Source organism: Prionailurus bengalensis, chromosome C1, assembly GCF_016509475.1.
Source record: "Prionailurus bengalensis isolate Pbe53 chromosome C1, Fcat_Pben_1.1_paternal_pri, whole genome shotgun sequence".
In the NCBI taxonomy this organism is placed as follows: domain Eukaryota; kingdom Metazoa; phylum Chordata; class Mammalia; order Carnivora; family Felidae; genus Prionailurus; species Prionailurus bengalensis.
The window spans coordinates 9,355,091-9,382,800 of record NC_057345.1 but is presented as its reverse complement, the minus strand read 5'-3'; the positions used below and the strand labels follow the sequence as shown (position 1 = coordinate 9,382,800).

Here is a 27,710-nt window from a genome sequence, read left to right as displayed (position 1 = left end):
GTGAGGCAAGAGTTTCATTGCAACAGCATTTCTCCTGCTGGAGACTGATCTATAACTGGTGTGTTGGAATTTGGCTGGTGACCTATGATCCCAAGAACAATTAGGTGCCCCCTCATCCAACAGGCACCATGGCCCCAAGCCCTGCGTTGGCATCATGAGCATAGATGCACCATGATTAGAGACACACGGACAGAATAACCAGTTGTTAGCATTTATTCTTCACAGACCTTGTGTGTTAGGGCTTTGAGAAGTTTTTAAAGGCATTTGTCTCTCCCTTTGATATTTATTTCACCTGAGTGAGAATGTTAGCAAGTGTTGCTCACAATTTGGATTTTCTGAAATACTAAGCAAAACCATTCTAAGCTGACATATCCTTTTCATGTGAGCAGAGCATTGACTCAGCATCTCCTTAATCAGCACCCCAGGGTTGCTATATGCTCTATATATAATTGGCTATAGCATTCACAATTTTCAGGGAGCACAGGAACAAGAAAAGTTCCTTGTCAAAAAGCAGTAGGGACCCATGAAAGCCATCCTCTACATGATACCACATCACGGGGACCCTCTGGTCCTCCAAGCGCTTCATATAGAGCAAGGTGTCATCACGGAGGATGCCATGCTCACAGCTCACCAGGAAGGCCTTGGGAAGCTGAGCAATGGTCTCATCATCTCTTATCAGAGGGGCATTTTCTACATCCAAAAGATGTTTGTTTTCCAGATAGGCAGCCCATTAAAAGGGCTGGGAAACACAGGTTGGTGGCGCATCTTCCTGAATCTCCTGGGTATGTTGTCAGAGCTGAGCCACTGCTTGTACTTCCTCCAGAAGTCTGGGGGCATGAAGGCACCATCCAAGATGGCTTCCCACCAGTGAAAGTCGATAACCATATATTTAAACATACATGTCATCATGAACTTCTGGGGCAGGATGGGACATTTCTCCTCTGCCAGTAAGATGGCAGCTGCAAACTGATGATCTGAACAAGTGGATAAATCAGGACCTGGGCCCGGATCTGGGGAATATCTGATCTGCCCGCCAGGGCCTGGGTGACACAGACCACATACGCTCCCCCAGTGCTGTCTCCACAGATCACAACCCGGGAGGGGTCCACCCTGTAGGTTTCCAGGGCCTTCAGGAAGTGAGTGGAGGCATTCAGGCAATCTCAGAAAATGCTGGGGTAATGGTGATCAGGAAGCTTGCGGTACCTGAAGAGCAAGCAGGGAACAAAAGTGTAGCAGTGTGGACAGGGGTCACTGGGAGCCATTTTAACCATGTCCTCAACTCCCCCTTGCAAGACTGTCTCTGACTGAATCCCCAGAATGGCCCGGTGAGGTGGGGATTTTTATCTTTTCTTTTCTTTTTTTCTTTTGCATATGAGGACATGAAGGACCTCCCCTTAGTCCTACAGGCAGAGGTTCTGGACTCCAAAACTAGGCTCTGCCTGTTGTCCATAGGTGTAGACACTCCACACAAGATTATGCAATTTGAAAGCTATCTGAGCCATCTGAAGTGGGAGCAAAACAACTAGTGATGCTGGGAAATACAAAGGAACCTCCTGGCTGTCCCACTGGCTGCCCAAAGAGAACAGGCTAAGCAAAGTAAAGCTCAAATAAAGCAGAAGTTTCTTTCAGGATGAATTTTTGTTTTTTTTTTAATCAAAATCTAACGACCAAGGGGCTCCTGGATGGCTCAGTCAGTTAAGCATCTGACTTCAGCTCAGGTCATGATCTCCCATTTCACAAGTTCAAGCCCCACGTCAGGCTCTGTGCTGACAGCTCTGACCCTGGACCCTGCTTCAGATTCTGTGTCTTCCTCTCTCTCTGTCCCTCCCCTGCTCATGCTTTGTCTCTCTCAAAAATAAATAAACATTAAAAAACAATTTTTTTTTTAATCTAATGACCAAGATTTGTTCTTTCCCAGTGATTTAAAGAGCTGCCTATGGCACAAGAACAGACACTCAGATCAATGGAATAGAATAGAGAACCCAGAAATGGACCCACAAACGTATGGGCAACTAATCTTTGACAAAGCAGGAAAGAATATCCAATGGAATAAAGACAGTCTCTTCAGCAAGTGGTGCTGGGAACACTGGACAGCGACATGCAGAAGAATGAACCTGGACCGCTTTCTTACACCAGACACAAAAATAAACTCAAAATGGATGAAAGACCTCAATGTAAGACAGGAAGCCATCAAAATCCTCGAGGAGAAAGCAGGCAAAAACCTCTTTGATCTTGCCCACAGCAATTTCTTATTCAACACGTCTCCAGAGGCAAGAGAAACAAAAGCAAAATGAACTACGGGGACCTCATCAAATAAAAAGCTTCTGCACAGCGAAGGAAACAATCATCAAAACTAAAAGGCAATCGACAGAATGGGAGAAGATATTTGCAAATGACATATCAGATAAAGGGTTAGTGTCCAAAATCTACAAAGAACTTATCAAACTCAACACCCAAAAAACAAATAATCCAGTGAAGAAATGGGCAAAAGACGTGAATAGACACCTCTCCAAAGAAGACATCCAGATGGCCAACTGACACATGAAAAAACGCTCAACATCACTCATCATCAGGGAAATACAAAGCAAAACCACAATGAGACACCACCTTACACCTGCGAGAATGGCTAACATGAACAACTCAGGCAACAACAGATGTTGGCGAGGATGTGGAGAAAGAGGATCTCTTTTGCATTGTTGGTGGGAATGCAAGCTGGTGCAGCCACTCTGGAAAACAGTATGGAGGTTCCTCAAAAAACTAAAAATAGAACTACCCTATGACACAGCAATGGCACTACTAGGCATTTATCCAAGGGATACAGGTGTGCTGTTTCGAAGGGACACATGCACCCCCATGTTTATAGCAGCACTATCAACAACAGCCAAAGTTGATGGAAAGGGCCCAAATGTCCATCGATGGATGACTGGATAAAGAAAATGTGCTATGTATATATAATGGAGTATTACTCAGCAATCGAAAAGAATGAAATCTTGGCATTTGAACTACATGAATGGAACTGGAGGGTATTATGCTAAGTGAAATTAGTCAGTCAGAGAAAGACAAAAATCCTATGACTTCACTCATATGAGGACTTTAAGAGACAAAACAGATGAACATAAGGGAAGGGAAACAAAAATAATATAAAAACAGGGAGGGGGACAAAACAAAAGAGACTCATATATATGGAGAACAAACTGAGGGTTACTGGAGGGGTTGTGGGAGGGGGATGGGCTAAATGGGTAAGGGGCATTAAGGAACCTACTGAAATCATTGCTTCACTATATACTAATTTGGTTGTAAATTTTAAAAAATAAAAAATAAATTTAATAAATAAATAAATAAATGTCACTATCTTAAATTCTTAAAAAAAAAAAAAGAGCTGTCTTCTATCTGGGGGTTGGGGAAAGAGGGAGAGGTTTGGGAGATGCCCTGAGGGTAAAGGTGGAGGAAAGGTAAACAGGCAGGAAACAGATTCTGCTCTGGCTGTGGAGAGCATCCTGAAGGCTGCTCTAAGCCCTCAAAATGTGTCTCCTCATAGGAATTCAAGGGCAAAGAGAAAGGACTTTAAAATGAACTTCTAGGGGCATCTGAGTGGCTCAGTCCATTGAGTGGCCAGCACTTGATTTTGCCTCAGGTCATGATCTCATGGTTCACGAGTTCAAGCCCCTCACAGGGCTAGGCACTAACAGTGCAGTCTGCTTGGGATTCTCTCCTTCCCTCTCTCTCTAACCCTAAATGTAAATATAAATATAAATATAAATATATAAATATATATAAATACATATATGTGCTATAAATATATATATATATATATATATATATATATATACACGCTAAGGGAGTAGATCTTAAATGTTCTCCCCACAAAAAAGAAACAATAATTACATGATAGAATGGAGATGTTTCCTAATGCTATCATGGTAATCATTTTGCAATATATAAGTGTCTCAAACTGACACGTTATACACCTTAAACTTATGCAATGTTATATGTCAATTATATTTCAATAAAGCTGGGGGTGGTGCTGAACTTACAGAAATAGTAAAACACAAGCTAACTAATGCACAAATCAAGATTGAGATAATAGAAAGAAATCAATTTAAAAAATAGAAACCCTGGGGCGCCTGGGTGGCGCAGTCGGTTAAGCGTCCGACTTCAGCCAGGTCACGATCTCGCAGTCCGTGAGTTCGAGCCCCGCGTCAGGCTCTGGGCTGGTGGCTCGGAGCCTGGAGCTTGTTTCCGATTCTGTGTCTCCCTCTCTCTCTGCCCCTCCCCCGTTCATGCTCTGTTTCTCTCTGTCCCAAAAATAAATAAAAAACGTTGAAAAAAAAATAGAAACCCTTTGGCTAAACTGCTTTGATTAGAAATTTTATGAAAAACATGGCTGTTACCCCAAATTTTTGTTTGAAGTTGTTGCTAAATGTGTTTTCTCTTCTTACAACCTATCATTTAAAAGCATTGTAAAAGAAAGTGCATTCTACTTGTAAGATTAAATTTGGAAGGCACGCATAAAGAAAACTGACACCTTAGACTAGTGGCTTTCAAACTTCGTTAGAACAGCAACATTGCTTTTCTTCAAAAAAATTTTTTACGTTGATTTATTTTTGAAAGACAGAGCGAGACAGAGCACAAGCGGGGGAGAGGCAGAGAAAGAAGGAGACACAGAATCCGAAGCAGGCTCCAGGCTCTGAGCTGTCAGCACAGAGTCCGACACAAAGCTTGCTTGAACCCACTAATTGTGAGATCATGACCTGAGCTGAAGTTGGACGCTCAACCGCTGAGCCACCCAGCCCCTCTAATTTTTTTCTTATTAAAATGATACAAGGACCCCCACTGTATAAAATAAGTGAGTAGTGGTCAGTCATTCTAGCTTTGCCCAGGGGCAGGGATCTGAACACCTCACTCATTCTTCTTCCTCTTTGACCTCCCTGGCCACCCCTAAAAAAACGAAGGGAATCCCAGTGTCCTAAGCAACCCAGTCTGGAAGTCACCACTTCCTATTAGATCTTGATTTCTGTTTCCATTAAAAGTTGCTCTAAGGCATCATCTTTAAGGATAGGGTTTGATTGACTGCAACCCTGCAACATTGCCTCAATGAGCAAATATGTTGATAAATGAATCAATGTTATCAACATAGCTTTCCATTTAAACTTAGCAAAACATATACTATTTAGTAGGGCCCTTGTATTGAGATGTGCTCAGCACCTAGAAGCATCAAACACAAACTTCAGCCTCCATTTTTCTATTTCTAGAAGGATACACATCCTACTAAATGTTAAATATACAAATATGGCAGTATAAAAGAAATAACAAATATTACATGCTTTCCATTAGCAGAATCCCGACCTGCTAGAAAGAGGCAGAAATGCCCAGCCTTGCCCACTCAGGGTAGGGGTGAAAGTCAAAAGATTCTCCAGGAGCTTAGGTAGGGAGTCTCATTATGTCTTGATGAGAAACCAGGGAGCATTTCAGACACTGGACATCTTTTCCAACCTGCAGTCACCCTGGCAGATTGAAGAACCTTACCTGTCTTCCAACCTCCACCAGCCTCTCTATCAAAACCCATGTCCTAAGTCTTTTCAACTATAACTATATCAAACAACAATATCCTAAGCAATCTCCTACAAATATTCATGCAGGTGTTTATTAACATTTCCGTGTGTTCAAGGGGCATTTTCATTATCACAAAGGGCTTCTCAGATGTAGAGTGTGACAGAGCCTCTATCAGTCAGACACTGTCTTCCTCAAATTTGAGAAGACCAGAGATGCTAAGTAAGTTGCTTTAAGCTGCACAGATGCCTGGGGGCAGCCAGGGTTTGAGGGGCCTTGTGGTAGAGGTTGAATCTAAAAGGACAGCTTTTAGTTTCTCTAACTTCTTGAAACTATTGCCCACTGTCTTCTTCTGTCTCGAGACACTCCCAGCATTGGACCCCAAAGTTAAGTAGGTAGGTAGTTGTGTTAACAAAATAAGCACCTGAAGAACCATCAGACCCAAACAACAGCCAGGACCTTGACCATAACCTTTGGCCAACCCTATCATACCCCCACCACCATCCCACCTCGCTGCCTTTGCCATCTGAGGGAACAGTGACCTTGACCTTCAATCCTGTATCCACCATTCCCTTTCTTTCCTTTTCATGTACTTTTATAATGTCTATGCATATTCCTTACAAATACTCTTCTGATTTTGTTTTTAACTTGATAAAAAGAGTACCAGGCTTACGTAATTATTTGAATGTTTTTCACTTAATTTTATACTGCCAAGACTCATTCACATTCTGGTGTGCCCTTCCAGTTCATTTATTTAAATGGCTATGTAATCATCCATAATACCTTAATGGCTGTGTAACATAATATTCACTGTGCCATGGTTTAGTTTAGCTTAGTTTTTGTTTGTTTAGGAGAATTCTTACTCATGTTGAAAAGGGTTTAGAATATGATACATTAGTAATTACTCAAATTTCTGGTTTCAGAAAGAAGATGACATGGATTTATTTTTCCCTGTTCCTCTCCCAAAGGTCATTTAAAACACGGTAGGGGAGAGAGGCCAAGATGGCAGGGCAGCATGGAAGCTCTCTGCTTCACTCGTCCCTGAAATGTAGCCAGATCAGCACCAAACCATTTTGCACACCTAGAAAATTTATCTGAGGACAACACAACAATCTGCATAACTTGAGCCACAGAACTTGGCAGGTACATGGTGCAGAGAGGTGAGCTGGGGGAGAGAGAAGCTGCAGAGGGTAGAGAACTGTTTTTATTTGCAGAGAGAGGACAGAGACTTGGGGGGAGATTACAGGAAAAGCACTCCCTCCAAAAGCAGCTGGAGACAAAGAGAAAGAGTGGAAACACCTGCAAGGAAACATCTTCATAAGAAAGGGAGAAAGGAGAAAGGAGAGGGTTTCAATACCATTAGGACTCTATAAATAGGGGAGCACAGAGCCAGAAACTTCGCAGCTCGATACCTGGTGCTGCTCTGGTGGGAAGGGCGAATCTTCAGGAGCAGAGAGCAAGGTCCAAGGGGTCGTCAGGCCACATGGGGAGAGGCAGTTCCCCTGCAGAGAGGACATTTGGTAGAGGCCGTGCAGTCTCCCCACAGGCAAAGGTCCCAGTGGACCCCAGATTACAGCCATGTTGCTGGTGTTGGAACAAGGACATTAGGGTGTGGTGAAGACTGGCGCCAGGTGTGTGTTGTGATTTACCATAGCCTCTGAACCAATGCTGCCACACAATCATGTGAACTTTTTCTAGGGAGGCTGGCACCTGGCCACAGTCTCTGGGCCTCTGCAGCAGCATGGGCCAGCACCTGGCCATTGCTCAGCAAGACCCTCCCTGCGAGGGTCAGAGTGGGTTCAAGCCATAGGGCCCTCAGAAGTGAGGGGTTTGGAAACACAGTCCCATCTGAGAAAAAAATTGGGAAGGAGGTGCTGCCTGGCAGGCTGATGGCTTGATTGTGGACAGTGTAGAAGCAGGGAGTGGATGGGAGTCCAAGACAAAGAAGGGGTGTTTGATTGCCAGTTGGGGAGAGCACAGAGTTCTGATGCTAGAGACTGGGAAGCAGGGTGATGCCATTTTCACATCTCCCCGGCATACATACATGCCCACACGCCACAACAATCCACCCCAGTAAGCTAAGCAGTGCCACCTAGTGGAGAATGGAGCCATTACACCAAGCCTTGTCCATCTCCACCAACCAAGCCCTAGAGGATGACCACAAGTCTCTCTGCCTGCTTAGTTTACAGACTATAAAGTGCTCATAGTTTGACTTCTAGGGGAAACTGGATGTAATTTCACTCAGATTTCATTCTGTTTGCTGGTCCAGCTATTCATTTTTTTTTCTTTTCTTATTCTTGGATACAGAAAGAGAAAAAAATTATTTTTTATTTTCTGTTTTTATAAAAAGGTCTCTCTTTAATTTTTTTTCCACTATATTTTTTTATTATTTTTTGTAAATTTTTTAGTCTATTTTACTTTCTTAATTTCATTTTATTCTATTTTATTGTATACATTTTTAAAATTTTTAAACATTTTCTTAATTTTCCCTCTTTTCTACTTTTTTTTCCTTTCCCTTTTTTCTCTATTCTATCAAGCTTCTTTCAACAACCAGACCAAAACACACCTAGCTTCCTTCATATGATTTTTGTGTGTTGTTTTTAATTTTTTAATTTTATTTTTATTTTATTAAATTAATTCTTTTTCTTCCTCCAAAATGATGAAACAGGGTAATTCAGCCAAAAAGAAAGAACAGAAAGAAATGACAGCCAGGGACTTAATCTACACAGATGTAAGCAAGATGTCTGAACTAGAATTTAGAATCACAATAGTAAGAATACTAGCTGTAATTGAAAAAAGGATAGGGGTGCCTGGGTGGCTCAGTCGGTTAAGCGTCTGACTTCAGTTCAGGTCATGATCTCATGGTCTGTGAGTTCAAGCCCCGCATCGAGCTCTGTGCTAACAGCTTGGAGCCTGGAGCCTGCTTTGGATTCTGTGTGTGTGTGTGTGTGTGTGTGTGTGTGTGTATGTGCGCGTGCGCACCTCTCTCCCTGCCCCTCCCCCACTCGTGCACTGTCTCTGTCTCAAAAATAAATGAACATTAAAAAAAAGAAAAAAGAAAAAAGCACAGAATCCCTTTTTGCAGAGATAAAAGAAGTAAAATCTAGTTAGGACTAAATTAAAATGCTATAACTCGAATGGATGCCATGGTGGCAAGGATGGATGAAGCAGAGCAATGAATCAGTGATACAGAGGACAAACTTCTGGAGAATAATGAAGCAGAAAAAAAAAGAGGGGAACTAAGGCAAAAGAATACGATATAAGAATTAGAGAAATCAGTGATTCATTAAAAAGGAACATCAGAATCATAGGGGTCCCAGAAGATGGAGAGAGAAATGAGTAGAAGGGTTATGTGAGCAAATCATAGCAGAAAACTTTCCTAACCTGGGGATAGACACAACATCAAAATCCAGGAAGCACAGAGAACTTCTATTAGATTCAACAAAAACCAACCATCAACAAAACATATAATAGTCAAATTCACAAAATACACAGACAAGGAAAGAATTATGAACACAGCAAGGGAAAAAAGTCCTTAACCTTTAAGAGAAGACAGATTAGGTTCTCAGCAGACCTATCCACAGAAACTTGGCAGGACAGAAAGCAGTGGCAGGATATATTCAGCATGCTGAATCAGAAAAATATGCAGCCAAGAATTCTTTATCCAGCAAGGCTGTCATTGAAAACAGAGGGAGAGATAAAAAGTTTCCCAGACAAACAAAAACTAGAGGAGTTCATGATCACTAAGCCAGCCCTGCAAGAAAAAGTTAAGGGGACTCACTGAGAGGAGAAAAGACAAAAGAAAACAAAAAAGACCAAAACCAGCAAAGACTAGAAAGGACCAGAGAATATCCCCAGAAACTCCAACTCTACAGGCAACACAATGGCAATAATTTCATATCTTTCCGTACTCACTCTAAATGTCAATGGACTAAATTCTCCCGTGAAAAGACATAAGATAACAGAATGGATAAGAAAACAAGATCCATATATATGCTGTTTACAAAAGACACATTTTAGACCTAAAGACACCTTCAGATTGAAAGTAAGGGGATGGAGAACTATCTATCATGCTAATGGTTGCCAAAAGAAAGCTGGAGTAGCCATACTTATATCAGACAATCTAGATTTTAAAATAAAGACCATAACAAGAGATGAAAGGGGGAATTATATCATAATTAAGGGGTCTGTCCACCAAGAAGAGCTAATGATTGTAAACATTTGTGCCCCCAACATGAGAGAACCCAAATATATAAATCAATTAATCACATATATAAAGAAACTCATTGATAATCATACCATAATAGTAGGGGACTTCAACACCCCCACTTACAGCAATGGACAGATCATCTAAGTAGAAAATCAACAAGGAAACAATGGCTTTGAATGACACACTGTACCAGATGGACTTAACAGATGTATTCAGAACATTTCACCCTAAAGCAATGGAATACACATTCTTCTCCAGTGCACATGGAACGTTTTCCAGAATAGACCACATACTGGGACACAAATCAGCCCTCAGCAAGTACAAAAAACTCGAGATCATACCGTGCATATTTTCAGACCACAATGCTATGAAACTCGAAGCCAACCACAAGGAAAAATTTGGAAAGGTAACAAATACTTGGACGCTGAAGAACATCCTACTAAAGAATGAATGGACTAACCAAGAAGTTAAAGAGGAAATTAAAAAGTACATGGAAGCCAATGAAAATGATAATACCACAGCCCAAAACCTCTGGGATATAGCAAAGACAATCATAAGAGGAAAGTATATAGCAATACAGGCTTTCCTAAAGAAGAGAAAAGGTCTCAGATACACAACTTAAGCTTACACCTTAAAGAGCTGGAAAAAGAACAGCAAATAAAACCCAAAACCATCAGAATATGGGAAATAATAAAGATTAGAATGTAAAGCAATGCTATCAGAATCAAAAAAAACAATAGAACAGATCGATGAAACCAGAAGCTGGTTCTTTGAAAGAATTAACAAAACTGATAAACCCCTAGCCAGTTTGATCAAAAAGAAAGAGGAAAGGACCAAAATAGATAAAACCAAGAATGAAAGAGGAGAGATAACAACCCACACTGCAGAAATACAAACAATACTAAGAGAATATTATAAACAATTATATGCCAATAAATTGGGCAATCTAGAAGAAATGGACAAATTCCTAGAAAAATATAAACTACCAAAACTGAAACAAGAATAGAAAATTTTAAGAGACTCATAAATAGAAAATTTTAACAGGCCCATAACCAGTAAAGAAATTGAATTAGTAATCAAAAATCTCCCCCCAGAAACAGTAGTCCGGGGGCGGATGGCTTTCCAGGGGAATTCCAGAAAACATTAAAGAAGAGTTAACACCTATTCTTTTGAAGCTGTCCCAAAAAATAGAAATGGAAGGAAAACTTCCAAACTCATTCTGTGAGGCCAGCATTACCCTAATTCAAAAACCAGACAAAGACCCCACAAAAAAGGAGAACTAGAGACCAATTTCCCTGCTGAACATGGATGCAAAAATCCTCAACAAGATACTAGCCAACCAGATCAAACAATACATTAAAAGAGTTATTTATCACGATCAAGTAGAATTTATACCTAGGATGCAGGGCTAGGTCAATATCCACAAATCAATCAATGTGATGTGTCATATTAATAAAAGAAAGGACAAGAACTACATGATCCTCTCAATAGATGCAGAGAAAGCATTTGACAAAATACAGCATCCTTTCTTGATAAAAACCCTCAAGAAAGTAGGGATAGAAGAATCATACCTCAAGATTAAAAACCATATACAAGATACACCCTGCTAATATTATCCTCAATGGGTAAAAACTGAGAACTTTCCCCCTAAGGTCAGGAACACGACAGGGATGTCCACTCTCACCACTGTTAATCAACATAGCATTGGAAGTCCTGGCCTCAGCAGTCAGACAACACAAAGGAATAAAAGGCATCCAAATCAGCAAGGAGTAAGTCAAACTTTCACTCTTCGCAGATGACATGATATGGAAAACCTGAAAGATTCCATGAAAAAACCGCTAGAATTGATCCATGAATTCAGCAAAGTCACAGGATATAAAATTATAGATAGCATAGAAATTGGTTGCATTTCTATACACCAATAATGATGCAGCAGAAAGAAAAATCAAGGAATAAATCCTATTTACAATTGTACCAAAAACCATAAAATACTTAAGAATAAATCTAACCAAAAGATCTATACACTGAAAGGTGAAAGATCCATACACTGAAAATTATAGAAAGCTTATGAAATAAAATTGAAGACACAAAACAATGGAAAAAGATTCCATGCTCCTGGATAGGAAGAACAAATATTGTTAAAATGTTGATACTACCCAAAGCAATCTACATATTCAATGCAATCCCTATCAAAATAACACCAGCATTCTTCACAGAGCTAGAACAAACAATCCTAAAATTTGTATGGAACCAAAAACAGACCATGAATAGCCAAAGCAATCCTGAAAAAGAAAACCAAACCTGGAGGTATTGCAATCCTGGACTTCAAGATGTATTACAAAGCTGTAATCATCAAGACAGTACAGTACTGTCACAAAAACAGACACATAGATCAATGGAACAGAATAGAGAACCCAGAAATGGACCCACAAACATATGACCAACTAATCTTTGACAAAGCGGGAAAGAATATCCAATGGAATAAAGACAGCCTCTTCAGCAAATGGTATTGGTAAGACTGGACAGCTACATGCAGAAGAATGAGCCTGGACCACTTTCTTACACCAGACACAAAAATAAATCCAAAATGGATAAAAGGCCTCAATGTAAGACAGGAAGCCATCAAAATCCTCGAGGAGAAAGCAGGCAAAAACCTCTTTGACCTCAGCTGCAGTAACTTCTTACTCAACATGTCTCTGGAGGCAAGGGAAACAAAAGTAAAAAGTAACTATTGGGACCTCATCAAGATAAAACCTTCTGCACATAGAAGGAAACAATCAGCAAAACTAAAAGGCAACCAACAGAACGGGAGAAGATATTTGCAAATGACATATCAGATAAAGGGTTAGTATCCAAAATCTACAAAGAACTTATCAAAACCCAAAAAACAAATAATCCAGTGAAAAAAATGGGCAAAAGACATGAATAGACACTTTTCCAAAGACATCCAGGTGGCTAACAGACACATGAGAAAATGCTCAACACCACTCATCATCAGGGAAATAAAAATCAAAACCACAATGAGATACCAACTAACACCAGTCAGAATGGCTAAAATTAACAACTCAGGCAACAACAACTCTTGGCGAGGATACGGATAAAGGGGAACCCTCCTGCACTGCTGGTGGGAATGCAATCTGGTGCAGTCACTCCGGACGGAAAACAGTATGGAGGTTCCTCAAAAAACTAAAAATAGAACTACCCTACGACCCAGCAATTGCACTACTAGGCATTTATCCAAGGGATACAGGTGTGCTGTTTCGAAGGGACACATGCACCCCAATGTATATAGCAGCACTATCAACAATAGCCAAAATATGGAAAGAGACCAAGTGTCCACTGACAGATGAATGGATAAAGAAGATATGGTATATATATACATGGTGTATATATACATATATATATATGGTATATATATATATATATATATAGTGGAGTAATATATATATATATACACACATATACTTGGCAATGAAACAATGAAATCTTGCCATTTGCAACAACATGGATGGAACTAGAGTATATTATGCTAAGCGAAATTAGTCAGAGAAAGACAAAAATCCTATGACTTCACTCACATGAGGACTTGAAGAGACAAAACAGATGAACATAAGGGAAGGGAAACAAAAATAATATAAAACAGGAAGGGGGACGAAACATAAGAGACTCTTACATATAGAGAACAAACTGAGGGTTGCTGAAGGGGTTTGGGGAGTGGGGTGGCCAAGGGGAATTAAGGAAGACACTAAGTACTGGGTGTTATACGTGGGGGATGAATCACTGGATTCTACTCCTGAAATCATATTGCACTACGTGCTAACTAACTTGGATGTAAATTTTTTAAAAAGTAGAAAAAAACATGGCAGATGCTTATACTAAAAAGCATTTGTTGCTTAGCAACAGTAGCTAAACTATGGGGAGAGTCCAAATGTCCATCAACTGATGAATGGATAAAGATGTGATGTGGATGTACAATGGAGTATTACCCAGTGATCAAAAAGAACAAAAACTTGCCATTTGCAACGACATAGATGGAGCTGGAGTGTATTATGCTAAACGAAATAAGTCAGTCAGAGAAAGACAAATATCGTATGATTTCACTCATACGTGGAATTTAAGAAACAAATTAGATGACCATAAGGGAAGGCAAAATAAAAAAGAGAGAGACAGAGAAGCAAACCGTAAGAGGCTCAGAGAACAAACTGAGGGTTGATGGAGGGAGGTGGGTGGGGGATGGGCTAAATGGGTTATGGGTACTAAGGAGGGCACTTGTTCTGATGAACATTAGGTGTTACATGTAAGTGCTGAATCACTTGTATGTACATTTAATATAGTGTCACTTAGTGTTTTGCTTAGCATAATACCCTCTAGCTCCAACCACATCATTGCAAATGGCAAGATTTCTTTCTTTTTTGTGGCTGGAAAACATTCCGTGGCATAGACACCACATCTTTATCCATTCATCTGCCGATGGACACTTGGGCTACTTCCATAATTTGACCATTGAAAATGATGTTGCAGTAGTCACAGGGGTGCATCTATCCTTTTTAATTGTAAGTATCCAGTGGTACAGTTACTAGATCATAGGGTAGTTCTATCTTTAACTTTTTGAGGAACCTCCATACTGTTTTCTACAGTGGCTGCACCACTTTGCATTCCCACCAACAGTGCGTGAGGGCTCCCCTTTCTCCACCTCCTCACCAGCACTTGCTGTCTCATGCCCCGGTTTGTTCGTGCACACCCCTGCTGTGGGCATTTGACTTCTTTCTGGGTTTTTGCTCTCGTGAACGGCGCTGTGCCTGTGTCCGTGCATGTACGTGCGAGAGTGCCTCTTGGGGGCTAGGGCCCCTCTCTCTCTTCCACAAATCATCCACGTGCTCCTCCCTACCTTCTTCCACCCAAGTGACACCCACTGACTTCCTCCAGCAGCTCACCCAATCGACAGCAGCACAGAATCAGTCTCCAGGGCCAGAAAATTGCACAGGTTGTGGTACAAGTCTGCAAGACAGAATCGGTCACAGCAGCCGCCCTGAGTGGCCTGTAGGGATGTCAACACCCCCATGCAGGGCCCAGCACTGTTCACCCTAGTCCCCGAGGAGAACCTGGCAGCAGTGTCCGCTTTGGGTGCAGTGACTCCAGCTGGCTCTGCCTGGGCAAAACCAAAAAGCCAGGCCACGTAAGACACCTGATATCTGCCATGGTCTCCTGAATGTCGGGACTCCAATGCACCTCAGGGCTCACCAGCTGCAACATTTTCTTCCACAGTGGGGGGGGGGGGGGAAACTGAGGACCAGGAAGGCTTGGCGATTTGAAACGGACAAAACCAAGGCCAGGGAGGGTAGGCATGCCTGCTCTAAAATGTTAATGGTAATTACGTACGCATGCCTACAAATGTATGTTATTAAGAAATATGGGATGGTTGGATGGACCATTTTTATTATTTTTAATTTTTTTTAACATTTTATTCATTTTTGAGAGACAGAGAGAGATAGAGCATGAGCAGGGGAGGGGCAGAGAGAGAGACACACACACAGAATCCGTACCAGGCTCCAGGCTCTGAGCTGACAGCACAGAGCCGGATGTGGGGCTCAAACCCATGAACTATGAGATCACGACCTAAGCTGAAGTTGGACGTTTAACCAACTGAGCCACCCAGGCACCCCATGGGCCATTTCTATTAGCCAAGGGGTACCTCTGAGGTTCTCAGACAAGTCCATTATCAACAGTCCATTGGCCATCCTGGTACAGCACCAGACAAGTATCTGTGCCAAATAAGCCTCTAATTCCGTGGTTTCTAACCTTGGCTGTGCTGTAGGTAGAAGTGCCAGGGAGGTTTTCCAAGTCCTGGTGCCCAGACTGAGCCCCAAATAATTGAACTGGTGTCTCTGGGGTGGGGAGCACGGGCAGCAGGAGTTCCCAAATTCCAGCCTCGGGGGCGGTGGTGAATGACTGAGCAGACTGGGAGAAGTGCCCCAGCTTCATCATCACCCTTTGAGGGACATGACGGAGGAGGGGACAAAACTGAGTGGGACAGGCAGCTCCCAAGGAGGCCTTAGCCCTGCTTGCAGATTAGCGCCATCTGGGAGCTTTTTGAAAATGCTGATGCCTGGGCCCCACCCCTGAGACTGACAGTGGCGTGGGTAGGACCTTGGTGTGGGTATGACTCAAAGCCCCCCCAGGGGGTTCAAAGCACAGCCAGGGTGGAGACCGCTGCTGGCCTTTCCCACATCATCCCCCTGCCTCCTTGCTCTGCTGCCTTGACATTCTTTCTCTCCCTCGAGCCCCTGTTTTGGAGCTCTGCACTTGCTGTTTCTTCTGCTTAGACTTAACTGGGCTGGGACAGAGTGAGGCAGGCACTTGCCTTGGGCACAAAACTAAGGGGCCACCAAGACACTCTGCAGCTGAGATAAATAATACTTTGGTGCAATCTTTTAAGGAATCAAAGCAAATGCCACGAGTATCTGTGATGAAGGACATATGAAAATCTTACATAGACAAGAGCCTACTTTGCATTTGAACAATTCGCCTGGCCCTGTTGGATCCCGCCTTTAGATAAACGTTGTTATTTTGTTCACCATATATTTTTTGCACTAATATTGAATTTTTGAAAATAGTGCGTAAAAAAGGGGCGCCTGGGTGTCTCAGTCGGTTGGGCATCTGACTTTGGCTCAGGTCATGATCTCCCAACTTGGAGCCTGGAGCCTGCTTCGGATTCTGTGTCCCCCTCTCTCTCTGTCCTTCCCCCACTCGCTCTCGCTCTCTCTCTCAAAAAATAAATTAACATTAAAAAGGTGAAAATAGTGCATAAAATTATCTTGAAGACTGAGTTTCTTGGTGCCCCTTTAAATATCGAGCCTCAGGCAAGGGCCCCATTTGCCTGCCCCTATCCCTACAGGCTTAGAATGCTGTTCCCCAGCCTCTATGGGGCTTATTCCTCCTCATCAGTTGCTTGGACCTGAGTTCAAATTCTACCTTTTTGGAGAAGCTTCCTCTGGAAAAACTAAAGATGCACATGAATCATTTTCTATTCCATCATCTTGTGCCATAACTCTGTGGAATTACCCTATTTATTTGCTTTCTTTTTCATTGCCCAGCCTCTTCATTTGAGCAGGCTCCATGAGAGTTTTTCGTGTTCTCCACTCGGTCCCCTGTACCTGGAACAGGATATGACACAAGGTAAATACCGGGTGAATATTTCCCAAATGAAGCCTCGCTTCACTTTTAAAATAACATCATGCCCCACAGAGGAGGGCTAACAGTCCTAGCCAACTAATGGGGTGCTCCCTGGGGATCTCTCAAAGGGAAGCATGACCTCGGGGGCCAGTAGATGGGAGATATCCATTGTTAACTTCTGAAAAAAAGGAGAGCATCCCGGCAGCAAATGCGGCTATTGCTATTTCCACCACCAGGTGGCAGCACACCCTAATCTCAGGGAAGTTCTGGGCAACTTTGGGGAGCCATCCGTCCACCCATTTGTTCGTCCATGAACACATCTTTTCACCGTTATTCACCCATCCACTCATCCATCTTTGTGTTCATGAACTCATACAGTCATTCAAAAGTTAAAATCCACAGGCAAGGAAGGCACTGGAGATAAGGCAGCAAACAAAACACAAGTCTTCCTGGCACTCTGGGAGATTCCATTTTTAGTTGGGGAAGACAGACAGAAAATGAGGAAATACACGAAGGAACAAGATAAATTCAGACCACGACAAGTGTCATGAGGGAAATTTAAAGGGATGATGTCAGGGATGGAGACGGGCATGGAACTCTAAGGGACTGTGCCTTAGGTAAGATGTTCAGGGAGGCCGCTCTGGAGAGGATATTTGAGGTCAGACTGAATGAACAAATAAGGGTCCACCAGTCATGCAAAGTCAGGAGGGGAGAGACATCGTCTGAAGCTGCCAGAACAGCAGGTGCCAAAGATTCAGAGAGAGAGGGGAGGAGCCTGGAGTGTCTGAGAGGCAGGCAGTGTGGCTAGAGCGCAGTGAACTGCTTTGGGAGGAGGGAGACGCCGTGCACCTGGTTGGAAAGGTGGGCAGGACCTCCAAAGCTGTCAGGGCTCGAGGGCTCGGTTCCATCTAAAGGCACCGGAGAGCCACAAGAAGGGTTTACCCCAGGACCGACAAGCTCTGACTTGTAGTTTTACAAGCTCTTTCTGGCTGCCAGGGAAGGAATGGATTGAGGGGTGACAGAAGTGTGTGTGTGGGGGGGGGGTTGTGGGGTGTGAGGGTCAAGGGGGCCGAGGCAAGAGAGAACATGGGGTCTTGGATCATGGTAGTGTAGCAGGGCCAGGGAGAGATGCATGGGTTTGGGATGTACTGTGGGTGGAAAACGGATAAGACGGGCCAAAGCTGTGGGTGGCGAGGGAAGAGAGCAGTCAACACCCCAGCATCGTGAAAGCCCCACTGAGACACAGCACTAGCCTCACCTTGACCAAGACCATTATAGTACAGAAAAGAACATTTCTCGCATAGATTGTCATCTGCTTACTTGAGCCCAAAGCACTCAGCCTGGGATTCCTATAAAAAATCTCCAACCGCTGGGGCACCTGGGTGGCTCAGTCAGTTAAGTGTCCTGACTCTTGATTTCAGCTCAGGTCATGACCTCACAGTTCATGTGTTCAAGCCCCGTGTCAGGCTCTGTGCTAACAGTGCGGAGCCTGCTTGGGACTCTGTCTCCCTCTCTCTCTCTGCCCCTCCCCTGCGCGCTCTCTCTCTCTCTCTCTAATTTTTTTTTTAAAGCCTCCAACTGCTGATTCCTTTGAGTTACTCTTAAAAAGGTTCTCATGTGAAGGGTGAGCCAAGTTGTACACACAGATGAAGCTCTTCCTTTACAAAGCTGCAGAGAAGCACCTTACCCAAATTCCCCATGAATCCGCCTCCTCCGTGGAAGAAGATGATGCCTCACCAGGGGCTGGAGGACTCTGCCTTGGATTGGAATAGCCTCACAGGTATGGTCCCAAAATACAGGTCAGTCACTACAAGTCTAGCATCCTTTTTTGTTCTCACAAAACCGTGCAATAACTGGGTAAATCTGGGCCTGGAGCAGATTCCCAGCCTCTCAAATATATTCCCCTGTCAGGCGTAAGAGAAAGAAAGGGAGACATTAGGAGAGGTCAGGACCCATCTGGATCGTAGAGGACTCCTGTCACCTGTAATTGCTAGAATGTTTTTGCAGTTTCTCATCTGTCTCATCTGGGTAAGGCTCATCAGGAAGGACAGGCTCTGGATTGTGTCCACATAGAGGGTTTGGGTCTCAGAACTTCCTCCCAAACGATCTTGATTGAATAACGGTATGAATTGGCCAAAGATCTTGACCATGTTTAGGCTGAATGGTTGGGCACTGAATTGAACAAAGCCAATTGTTCAAGGCAACTGGCAGGCAACCTTCCTCTTTGGCTCTCCAGCCTCAGGTGGCAAAAAGGGTCATCACTTGGGTCAACACCCAACATTGCCTGCCCGGAGCCTGCACCATGACAGATTCTTAAGCCATGTTTGTGTTCAACAAAAGAAAGTAATGGGATTAGGGATGCCTGCTGTTGACTCAGAAGAAGGGTGCAATGGCACATGGCCATTTATTTGCCAAATGTGTATAAAATTCCATTGTTTTTAAACTAATATAGTCACTCTAGCTATAAACAAACAAATGTCTGAATAAATCATGAAATATAGTTACAAGTTATCATGTTGCATGTACTCACTGCCTTTCAACCACTGGAATCATCTCTTCCAAGGACCGCACATTAAGTGTGTCCTTGTCCCAAGGGAAGTGCATCATTTATGAGTCACCTATAGCATGCCAGTAGTGGTCCGAGTGGTTATAAACTGGATGAAACTTTTCAGTGATGCTTCTAAGTCAAGCAGAGTTATCAGCTCTATTTTGTAGATGGGGGAGCTGAGGCAAACCAAGGTCAAGTGCCCTGCCTGCCAAGGAGTAACAGGCAGAACATGTGTTCTCAACCACTAAACCAGAAAGAGCTTGGATTCTGGAGTCAGGAAGATCTGAACTCAAGTTTTAGCTTATCGCCAAACTAACCATCTCTGAGCTTCGATTTCCCTCCTTTACAAAATAGAATGGTGTCCACAGCCCAAGGAGGATTCTTGGGGATTAGATATGACCACTCACGATGAGTGTCTCACTGGTGGGTCCTGGCAAGCGTGATCCCCAGTCCTTCTCCTGCTCACACCCACTGGGTCTTGTCCCAGGTCCCCTGGGATGCCCCAGTGCATTCCTTCCGTGGAGACATCCAAGGCTTTGATTTCTCCAAGGAGAACTCCAAACAAAACCTTCATTTCCCTGCTTGAGCTGGAGGAAAGTGAGGTGAGGAACTGGTTGGAGATGGCCTGCTTAGCCCACATCCGAGGACACCAGGCCTCTGTACTGAGCCAGCTCGGACCTTCACTGGCCAGCTCAGCTCCGAGCACCCTGACGTCAAGATGCCTCCTGTCGGCTCAGATGGGCTCCAGCTCTCACCTCCTCCATTGCAGTTCCCCCATGCTCCATGTACTCACCCGTGGCTCACATTGTTTCCTGGAAGCCTTTCTACCTGCCTAGCAGGTGGAGAAACACCAAACGGACTTTCATATCCAAGCTCAAGTCCATGTTCTCATTGACTGATGCCATCCCTGACCTGTATCCTCCTGTTCACAGCAATGGCTGCTGCCTCCTTGGAGGCCCTAAGTACCCTGCCCAGATTTCTTCAGAACCCCTCAAGGCTTTAGTACATGGATGTGGTCACCCGTGTGTCTCCCTCCACCGAACATCATTATCTTCATATGGACACCCCGTGATGGGCAGTGCGTCCTGGGGGCACCCAGCCAGCGCTGGAGGGATCAGGATGAGACATCACAAGCGAAGCTCCCCTTCAGGGCCATGAAGCTGGACAAGGAAACCCCCTGGGAAGAAGAGGGGGAGCCCTCACGTGGTGCCGCTCATCGTGATTGGAGACCAGCGAGAAGACTTGCATCACCTTGTGGGCGAAGAAGCCTGCTTGCCTCCGCCAACAGGAGGAAGGAAGGAACTTCTTGCCCAGCAACAAGCTCAGCCAATAAGAAGATACCACAACTCAGCCAATGAGAAACTGCCCCTCCCTGACCTCACACTTTCCTCCAATGGACTTTCATTCAAAGCAGCCCCTCCCACCTCCCTCCACTTCTCTGTAAAGAAGCTTCTCTCCTTTGATCTCTGGACTCGCAGGTGGTTTGCCATAACTTGCATGTCCCCAATTGCAATTCCTCTACTCTTCCTGAATAAGCCCACCTTGCTGGCAAAATAACGGGCTGTGTTGCTTCCAAGGTCCATCTGCGAGCCTCCTGTGAGTGCCCCAGAGCCACGGTCATCAGCAGGTGCTTGCAGCTTGTGGGCTACTCTTTAGGAGAAAACAAGGTCGGAAAGGCCTTGGTTTTTTCTGGGTCTCAAACTGGCCCATAATTCCGTGCAATGGCAGCCACTGGTTTGAGACAGACCGACTTCCAGTGAAGTGCCTGGCCAGGAAAAATAACAGAGATGAGAGTTTTGCCCTCAGCCTGTCTCCTTGAGTCAGTAACATTTCTGAAATTATAAACTAGAGGTGTTCATGTCTCTAAGAGTCATCCACACCCATGATGGAACATTCCAGAAGCACATAAACCTATTTTATTTCTTTACCAAACACAGGAAGCCCTTATCACGTGTCATTTAATTCTTTTGCCATCCTGATGAGATGGACACCATTGTTTCCTTTCGCAGATGGGAAAATAGACACAGAGAGGTCAAGTGCATTGCCCAAGATTGCACAGCCAGAGCTGGGATGCACATGCTGGCAGGCTGCCTACCATCTGGGCTCCTTACCTCTCACTCTGCTATCAGCTAAGTGAGGCCTTCTGTCTTCCTCCTTCTACAGTTGCCCTCCATCCCAAGTAAGCAGTGTGAACTGTTGGGCTGATAACACCCAGGGGTTGGAACGTTGGGTTAAAACCAGTGGTCTGCCTCCTACGAGATGCCAAGCCTTTGTTTCCAAACCTGTTGCAGCTCTAAATATGTGCCGTCCTATCCCCAACCCTAGTCCCTGCTCAGAGCCTGGTCAGCATGACCCCTCTGACATGCTGCATAGATTCACCTATGTCTTGATCAGCAAATGGAAAGCACCTACCAGGTGGCAGGTCTGTGCCTGTGGCCAATGTCGCAAAGGTAGTTAAAGCAGTCCCTGCCTTCCATGTGCCTACACTGTATTCAGAGGAGACAGCCTACAGGCAGCTGAGTGCGCAGAGGGCAAAAGAGGCTGTGGTTTAAGGCGGTTCGGTTCCCTGTCAGGCTGAAAACCCTTTAGAAGAAGGGGCTGGGTCTGCAATCCTTTTAGAATCCTCAGAAAGCAGCCAGGTGATGGGTGCTCAGTAAGTGTTTGAAGGAAGAAAAGGAGGGAGGGGCAGAGAGAGGAAGGGAAGTGAAGAGGGAGGGAAACAGAGCTGCAGACACAAAAGAGAGTGTAACAAAATATGTCTTGGGGAGAGTCTGAAGAGGAAAGGAGGGGCAAGTTATGGGGAGAGAGGAAGGGAGACCCAACCCATTACAGAGCCCAAGAGCAAACTCACCAAAGTTAAAGCATACAGGAACAGGCAATGCAGAAATCTGAACTTGGAGGGATGTTGCAAGGTAGAGAGGACATCTATGGTGAGGAAATGCTGGAGGACAGTCCAGATGAAGACTCCCACAAAAAAAGGTGCACAGGAGCACCAGGCACAAGACGAGCATGCTCCCAAGGTTGCTAGCAGCTGCCTCTCCAGAGAGAGGAGCTTGGACACTTGTGTTAGGAGAACGTGGACACGCTATACCAGCTCTCTCTCTGCTCCCACTGGTTTTGGACTTAGCCGTGATTCAGTGAGCTAACATGGCATCTTACAGGGCCAATGGGAGCTGGAGGGACTATTTCTCTGAGCAATGAAAGCTCCAAGAAAACCAGTCTTGCCCAAGACCCCTAAGGGAAAGGCCTCACATAGTTGCGTAGGCCTCTGTGGCCTCACCTTCCCATGCAGAATCGGCCAGCTTTCCTCACCATGGCATGGTTGGGCTGGCCAAAGCACATCTCATGCCAGGTTGCCGCCCTGGCCCCATTCAAGTCCAGGCTGTGGGGAGAGGCAGCATGGCTGAGAGTCAAGAGGACTTACTCAGATGCCAGCCTGCCTGGGTTTGAATCCCGCCTTTTCAGCTTACTGGCTCAGTGGCCTTGGATAAGTTCTCTCTATTCTCTGCATCTCGGTGCCCTCCTCTGAAAGGAGATAGACTGCTGAGGAATTGGCAATAGCGCGGCCAAGAACAGGAGCATGCAAATATCCTTTTTCAAGCAAATCTTACTTACCTATTATAAATAAACGTATGCACACAAATGCCTGTGGAAGACTGCATAAATCGTGCAATATACCGCTCGAAGAATTTTCACAGTGGACGCACCCAAACACCGGCACCCAAACCAGGATACGGTACATCTCTAGCAACTAGGGGTCCCTTCTCCCCATCACCACCGCCCCCTGCCCATGACTAAACCCACCAAAGGCAACCACTGTCCTTCCTTTAACAGCCCACACTCATGTGGCTGATTTCTGACTTTTATATAAATAGAATCATGCAGAGGGGACTCCTTTATGTCTGGCTTCTTTCACTCAGCGTCGTGCTGGATGTCTCTTCCACGTCGTGTATATGGGTTCACCCATGCTCCTTCCTGGATAGCATGCCACTGTATGAATACACCACAACTTTTTATTCTTTCTGCGGCTGCTGGACATCTGAGTTTTTGCCAGGCATCAGTTGATTGCCTCTCAGCTCCAAACTTGCCGTTTTAAAGCCATTCTTCCGCAGGGTGGTATCTTGCTGGAAGCACTCTGAAATGAAACTACCCCGGGGGGCTGCAAAGGGAAAGCTACCTCAGGAGCCGGGGTTAGAGCAGCTGTCTATACCACGGAAGCTTGGAGCTACGCAACCACATGCACTACGGGATTAGAGGACTGGAGGAGCCACCCCCAGTATGGAAGCTGAGCCTGCAGAACCCTGTGAGGCAATTTGTGCCCCAGGGTGCTGTTGAGAGCTACTGGGCTACTGGGCTAGTGACTACTTCACTAGCCTGCAATTAACAGAGGCAGGTAGCTTAACAGAGAGATCTGCGAAGGTCAAAAAGAGCTCTAATGCAAACAGTGTCATGGCCCAAGGCTGCTGGTACATGGCCCAAGGCTGTACCCCCTGAGGAGTGACATCAGAAGCTGCACACTTGAGGGGCACCTGGGTGGCTCAGCGGGTTAAGCATCCGACTTCCGCTCAGGTCATGATCTCACGGTTTGTGAGTTTGAGGCCCGCATCCGGCTCCATGCTGATGGTGCAGAGCCTGCTTGGGATTATCTCTCTCTCTCCCTCTCTCTCTGCCCTCACCCCCTCCCCCAAAATAAATAAACTTAAAAAAGAAGAAGCTGGGGTGCCTGGGTGGCTCAGTCAGTTGAGCATCCCGACTTTGGCTCAGGTTATGATCTCATGGTCCGTGAATCCAAGCCCTGCGTCAGCCTCTGTGCTGACAGCTCGGAGCCTGGAACCTGCTTCGGATTCTGTGTGTGTATGTCTCATTCTCTTTCTCTCTCTCTCTGCCCCTCCCCAACTCATGTTCTGTCTCTCTCTCTGTGTCAAAAATACACATTAAAAAAATTAAAAATAAAAAAAAGGAACTGCACACTGAGGGAAACACGTGTAACTGAAATAGTCCATCCAAGTCACTAAACAAACAAGCAGACAATATGGGCAAAAAGCTCTGAGAAGGGGTAGGGGAATCTATCGTTGCTACAGTGTAATATCTCAGTTTTCAACATCACCAAAAAATGAGACATTTTAAGAAACAGGGAAATATGATCCATACAGAAGAAAAAGCAAAAACACAGGCAACAGAAACTTCCTTCGAGAGCACCCAGATGTCTTGACAAAGACTTCAAAGCAGCTATCATACGTATGCTCAAAGAGCTAAAGAATATCACACTTAAAAAAGAAAAGAAGGTATGGTGGCAATATTTTCTATACCATATACCAACAAAGAGATACACATTATATTTCTTTAAAAGACCAAACTAAGATTATACAATTGGAAAGAATAATAACCAAAATGAGATATTCACTAGAGGGGCTTAACAGTAGACCTGAGATGGAAGAAGAAATAATCCGCAAACTTGAAGGTAGATTGATAGAGATTATATAACCTGAAGAACAGACGGAAAACAAATAAAGAAAAATGAAAAGAGCCTTCGAGAAAAGTGGGACGTCGTTAGGCACACCGATGTACATATCATGGGGGTATAAAGGAGAGAAGAGAGGACAAGGAACAGGAAAATATTCAGAGAAATAATGGTTGAAAACCTTCTAAAGTTGATGAGAAAAGTTATACACATCCAAGAAGCCCAGTGAACTCCAAGTGTGATCGATAGAAAGAGAGAACTTCACTGGGAAATTCTATCAAACACTTAAAGAAGAATTAATTCCCGTCCTTTACAAACTCTTCTACTGGAAGAGGAGAGAACACTTCCCAAATCATTCTGTGAACCCAGTATTACTCTGATGTCAAAGACAAAGACAACTAGAGAAAAGAAACCCACAGGCCTATATCCCCGATGAATATATGTACACAAATCCTCAACAAAATGCTAGCACATCGAATCCAGCAACATAGAAAAAGGATGAATTACCAAGTGGGATTTATTCCAGTAAAGCAAAGTTGATTAACTCAATTGGTGAAACTCAACTAATATAATATACCATATCAAGAAAATACAGGACAAAAGCCGCGTGATCATCTCCGTAGATGCTGAAAAAGCATTTAACAAAATCCAAAACCCTTTCAAGATAAAAACACTCAAAAAAAAAAAAATCCAAGATAGAAAGGAACTTCCTGGTTAAGGACATTGATGAAAAAGCCATACCTAACCTTACACTTAATGGTGTGTATTCGTTTCCATTGATTCTGTAACAAATTATCACAAAGTTAGTGGCTTAACCAATACAAGCTTATTATACAGTTCTGGAGGTCAAACGTCCAACATGGATCTCGTTGGGCTAAAATCAATGTGTCAGGAGGGCTATATTCCTTCTGGATGCTCTAGGGTAGTATCTGTTTTCTTGCCTTTTCCAGCTTCTAGAGACCACCCACATCCCTTGGCTCACAACATTCTTCTTCCATCTTCAAAGCCAAAAAAACACTGGGCAAGGTCCATCTCACACTGCCTTCTCTCTGGTTCCCCCTCCTCTGCTTCTCCTTCTACTTTTAAGGACTTTGCAATTACATTTGACTCACCCAGATAATCTAGGATAATCTCCCTGTTCTAGACTTATTAGCAATCTGCAACCTTAATTCTCCTTTGCCATGCAAGGCATACATTTGCAGGTTCTAGGATTAGGATATGAACATCTTTGGGGAGGGAAGGGGCTATTATTCTCCCTGGCATGGTAAAAGGCTTTTGCTTTAAGACCAGGCACAGGACAAGGAAGTCCATTTTCACCATTTCTATTCAATATCGTACTGGAGGTTCTAGCCAGGGTAATTAGGTAAAAACAAACAAAAACAAATAATTAGAGAGACAGAGAGAGAGAAATAGAGATAAACAGATAGACAGATAGATACATGACATCCAGGTTGAAAAGGAAGAAGCAAAACTAATTCTATTTGCTGATGACATCATCTATCTATCTATCTAGATAGATAGATAGATAGATAGATATAGATATTTTAAAAAAGACCCACAGCATCCACGACAAAGACTATCAGAGCTAATAAAGGAATTCAGCAAGCTGGCAATGAAATTAAGAAAACAATTCCATTCACAATAGCATCAAAAAGAATAAAATATTTAGGAAGAAATTTAACAAAAGGTTGCAAAACAGGTAGTCTAAAAACCCCAACATACTGTTGGAAGAAATTACAAAACACTTAAATGAATTTAACCCCTTGTTCATGATACTGAAGACAATATTGTCAACTTGGTCTGCAGACTCAATGCATCCCCCCAGCAAATTCCCAACTGTGTTGGTTTTTGGGTTTTTTTACAGAAATTGACGAGCTGCTCCTAAACTTCCTGTAGAAAACAAGCAGATCCAGAATACCAAAAACAGTCTTGAAGAAAAGAACACAGTTGGAAAAAAGAATTCACATTTTCCTATTTCAAAACTTTGTAAAAAGCTATAGTAATCAGGACTGTGTGGTCCTGGCATAATAAGGGTAAATATATGAATCAATGGAATAGAACTGAAGAGTCCAGAGCTAAACCGTCTTATTTATGGTCAACTGATTTTTGGCAAGCATGCCAAGATAATTCAATGGGAGAAAAAATAACCAGTCTCCCAGAAATGGTGCCAGGACAATTGGATGTCCACATGCAAAAGAATGAATTTACATCCTTTCCTTACATCATACATGAATCTACAATAAGAACGTTAAAATACTACTTAGGAACAAAGAAGGCTACGTAATATGTTCTTGGGTGGGAAGACTCAATATCATAAAGTTGCCAATTTCCTCTGGTATAATTGTAAAATTTAATGACATCCCAACAAAAATGCTAATAGATCTTCCCCCCCACCCCACCCCCTGCCTGAAATTTACAAAAGCTACTTCAGAATCTCAAATGGAAAATAAGCAAATTCATCCAGGAAAATCTGAAGAACAATAGAAGGAAAATGGCCAGGCTAGATATTAAAACATATCTCAAAGCCTTAACAATTTGAGTAAATATGGGCTTTTTAACAAACGATGTACGATCGTTGGGTAGCCAGATGAAAACAATAAATGAAATTGAACCCATGTCATAGGCTGTACCCCATGATAAACTCCAAGTGGGGCAAATATAAACTTTTTTAAATGAAAACTATAAAAGCACCAGAAAAAGACACAGAAGAACTCTTACAACTTTGGAGAGGAAAAGAACTTTCTAACTATGTTTTAAAATACATAGGG

General features: G+C 43.6%; 1 protein-coding gene across 1 annotated transcript; it reads right to left on the bottom strand.

Moving 5' to 3' along the window:
• On the bottom strand, positions 1 to 23,223 carry AADACL4 (arylacetamide deacetylase like 4). Its single transcript, XM_043578472.1, is given in 8 exon segments — positions 1 to 729; positions 732 to 926; positions 929 to 1,203; positions 14,695 to 14,758; positions 18,621 to 18,837; positions 22,333 to 22,566; positions 22,794 to 22,863; positions 23,189 to 23,223. Coding segments are annotated over 8 exon segments (1,380 nt in total). The 3' UTR covers positions 1 to 439.
• Positions 23,224 to 27,710: the final 4,487 nt, after the last annotated feature.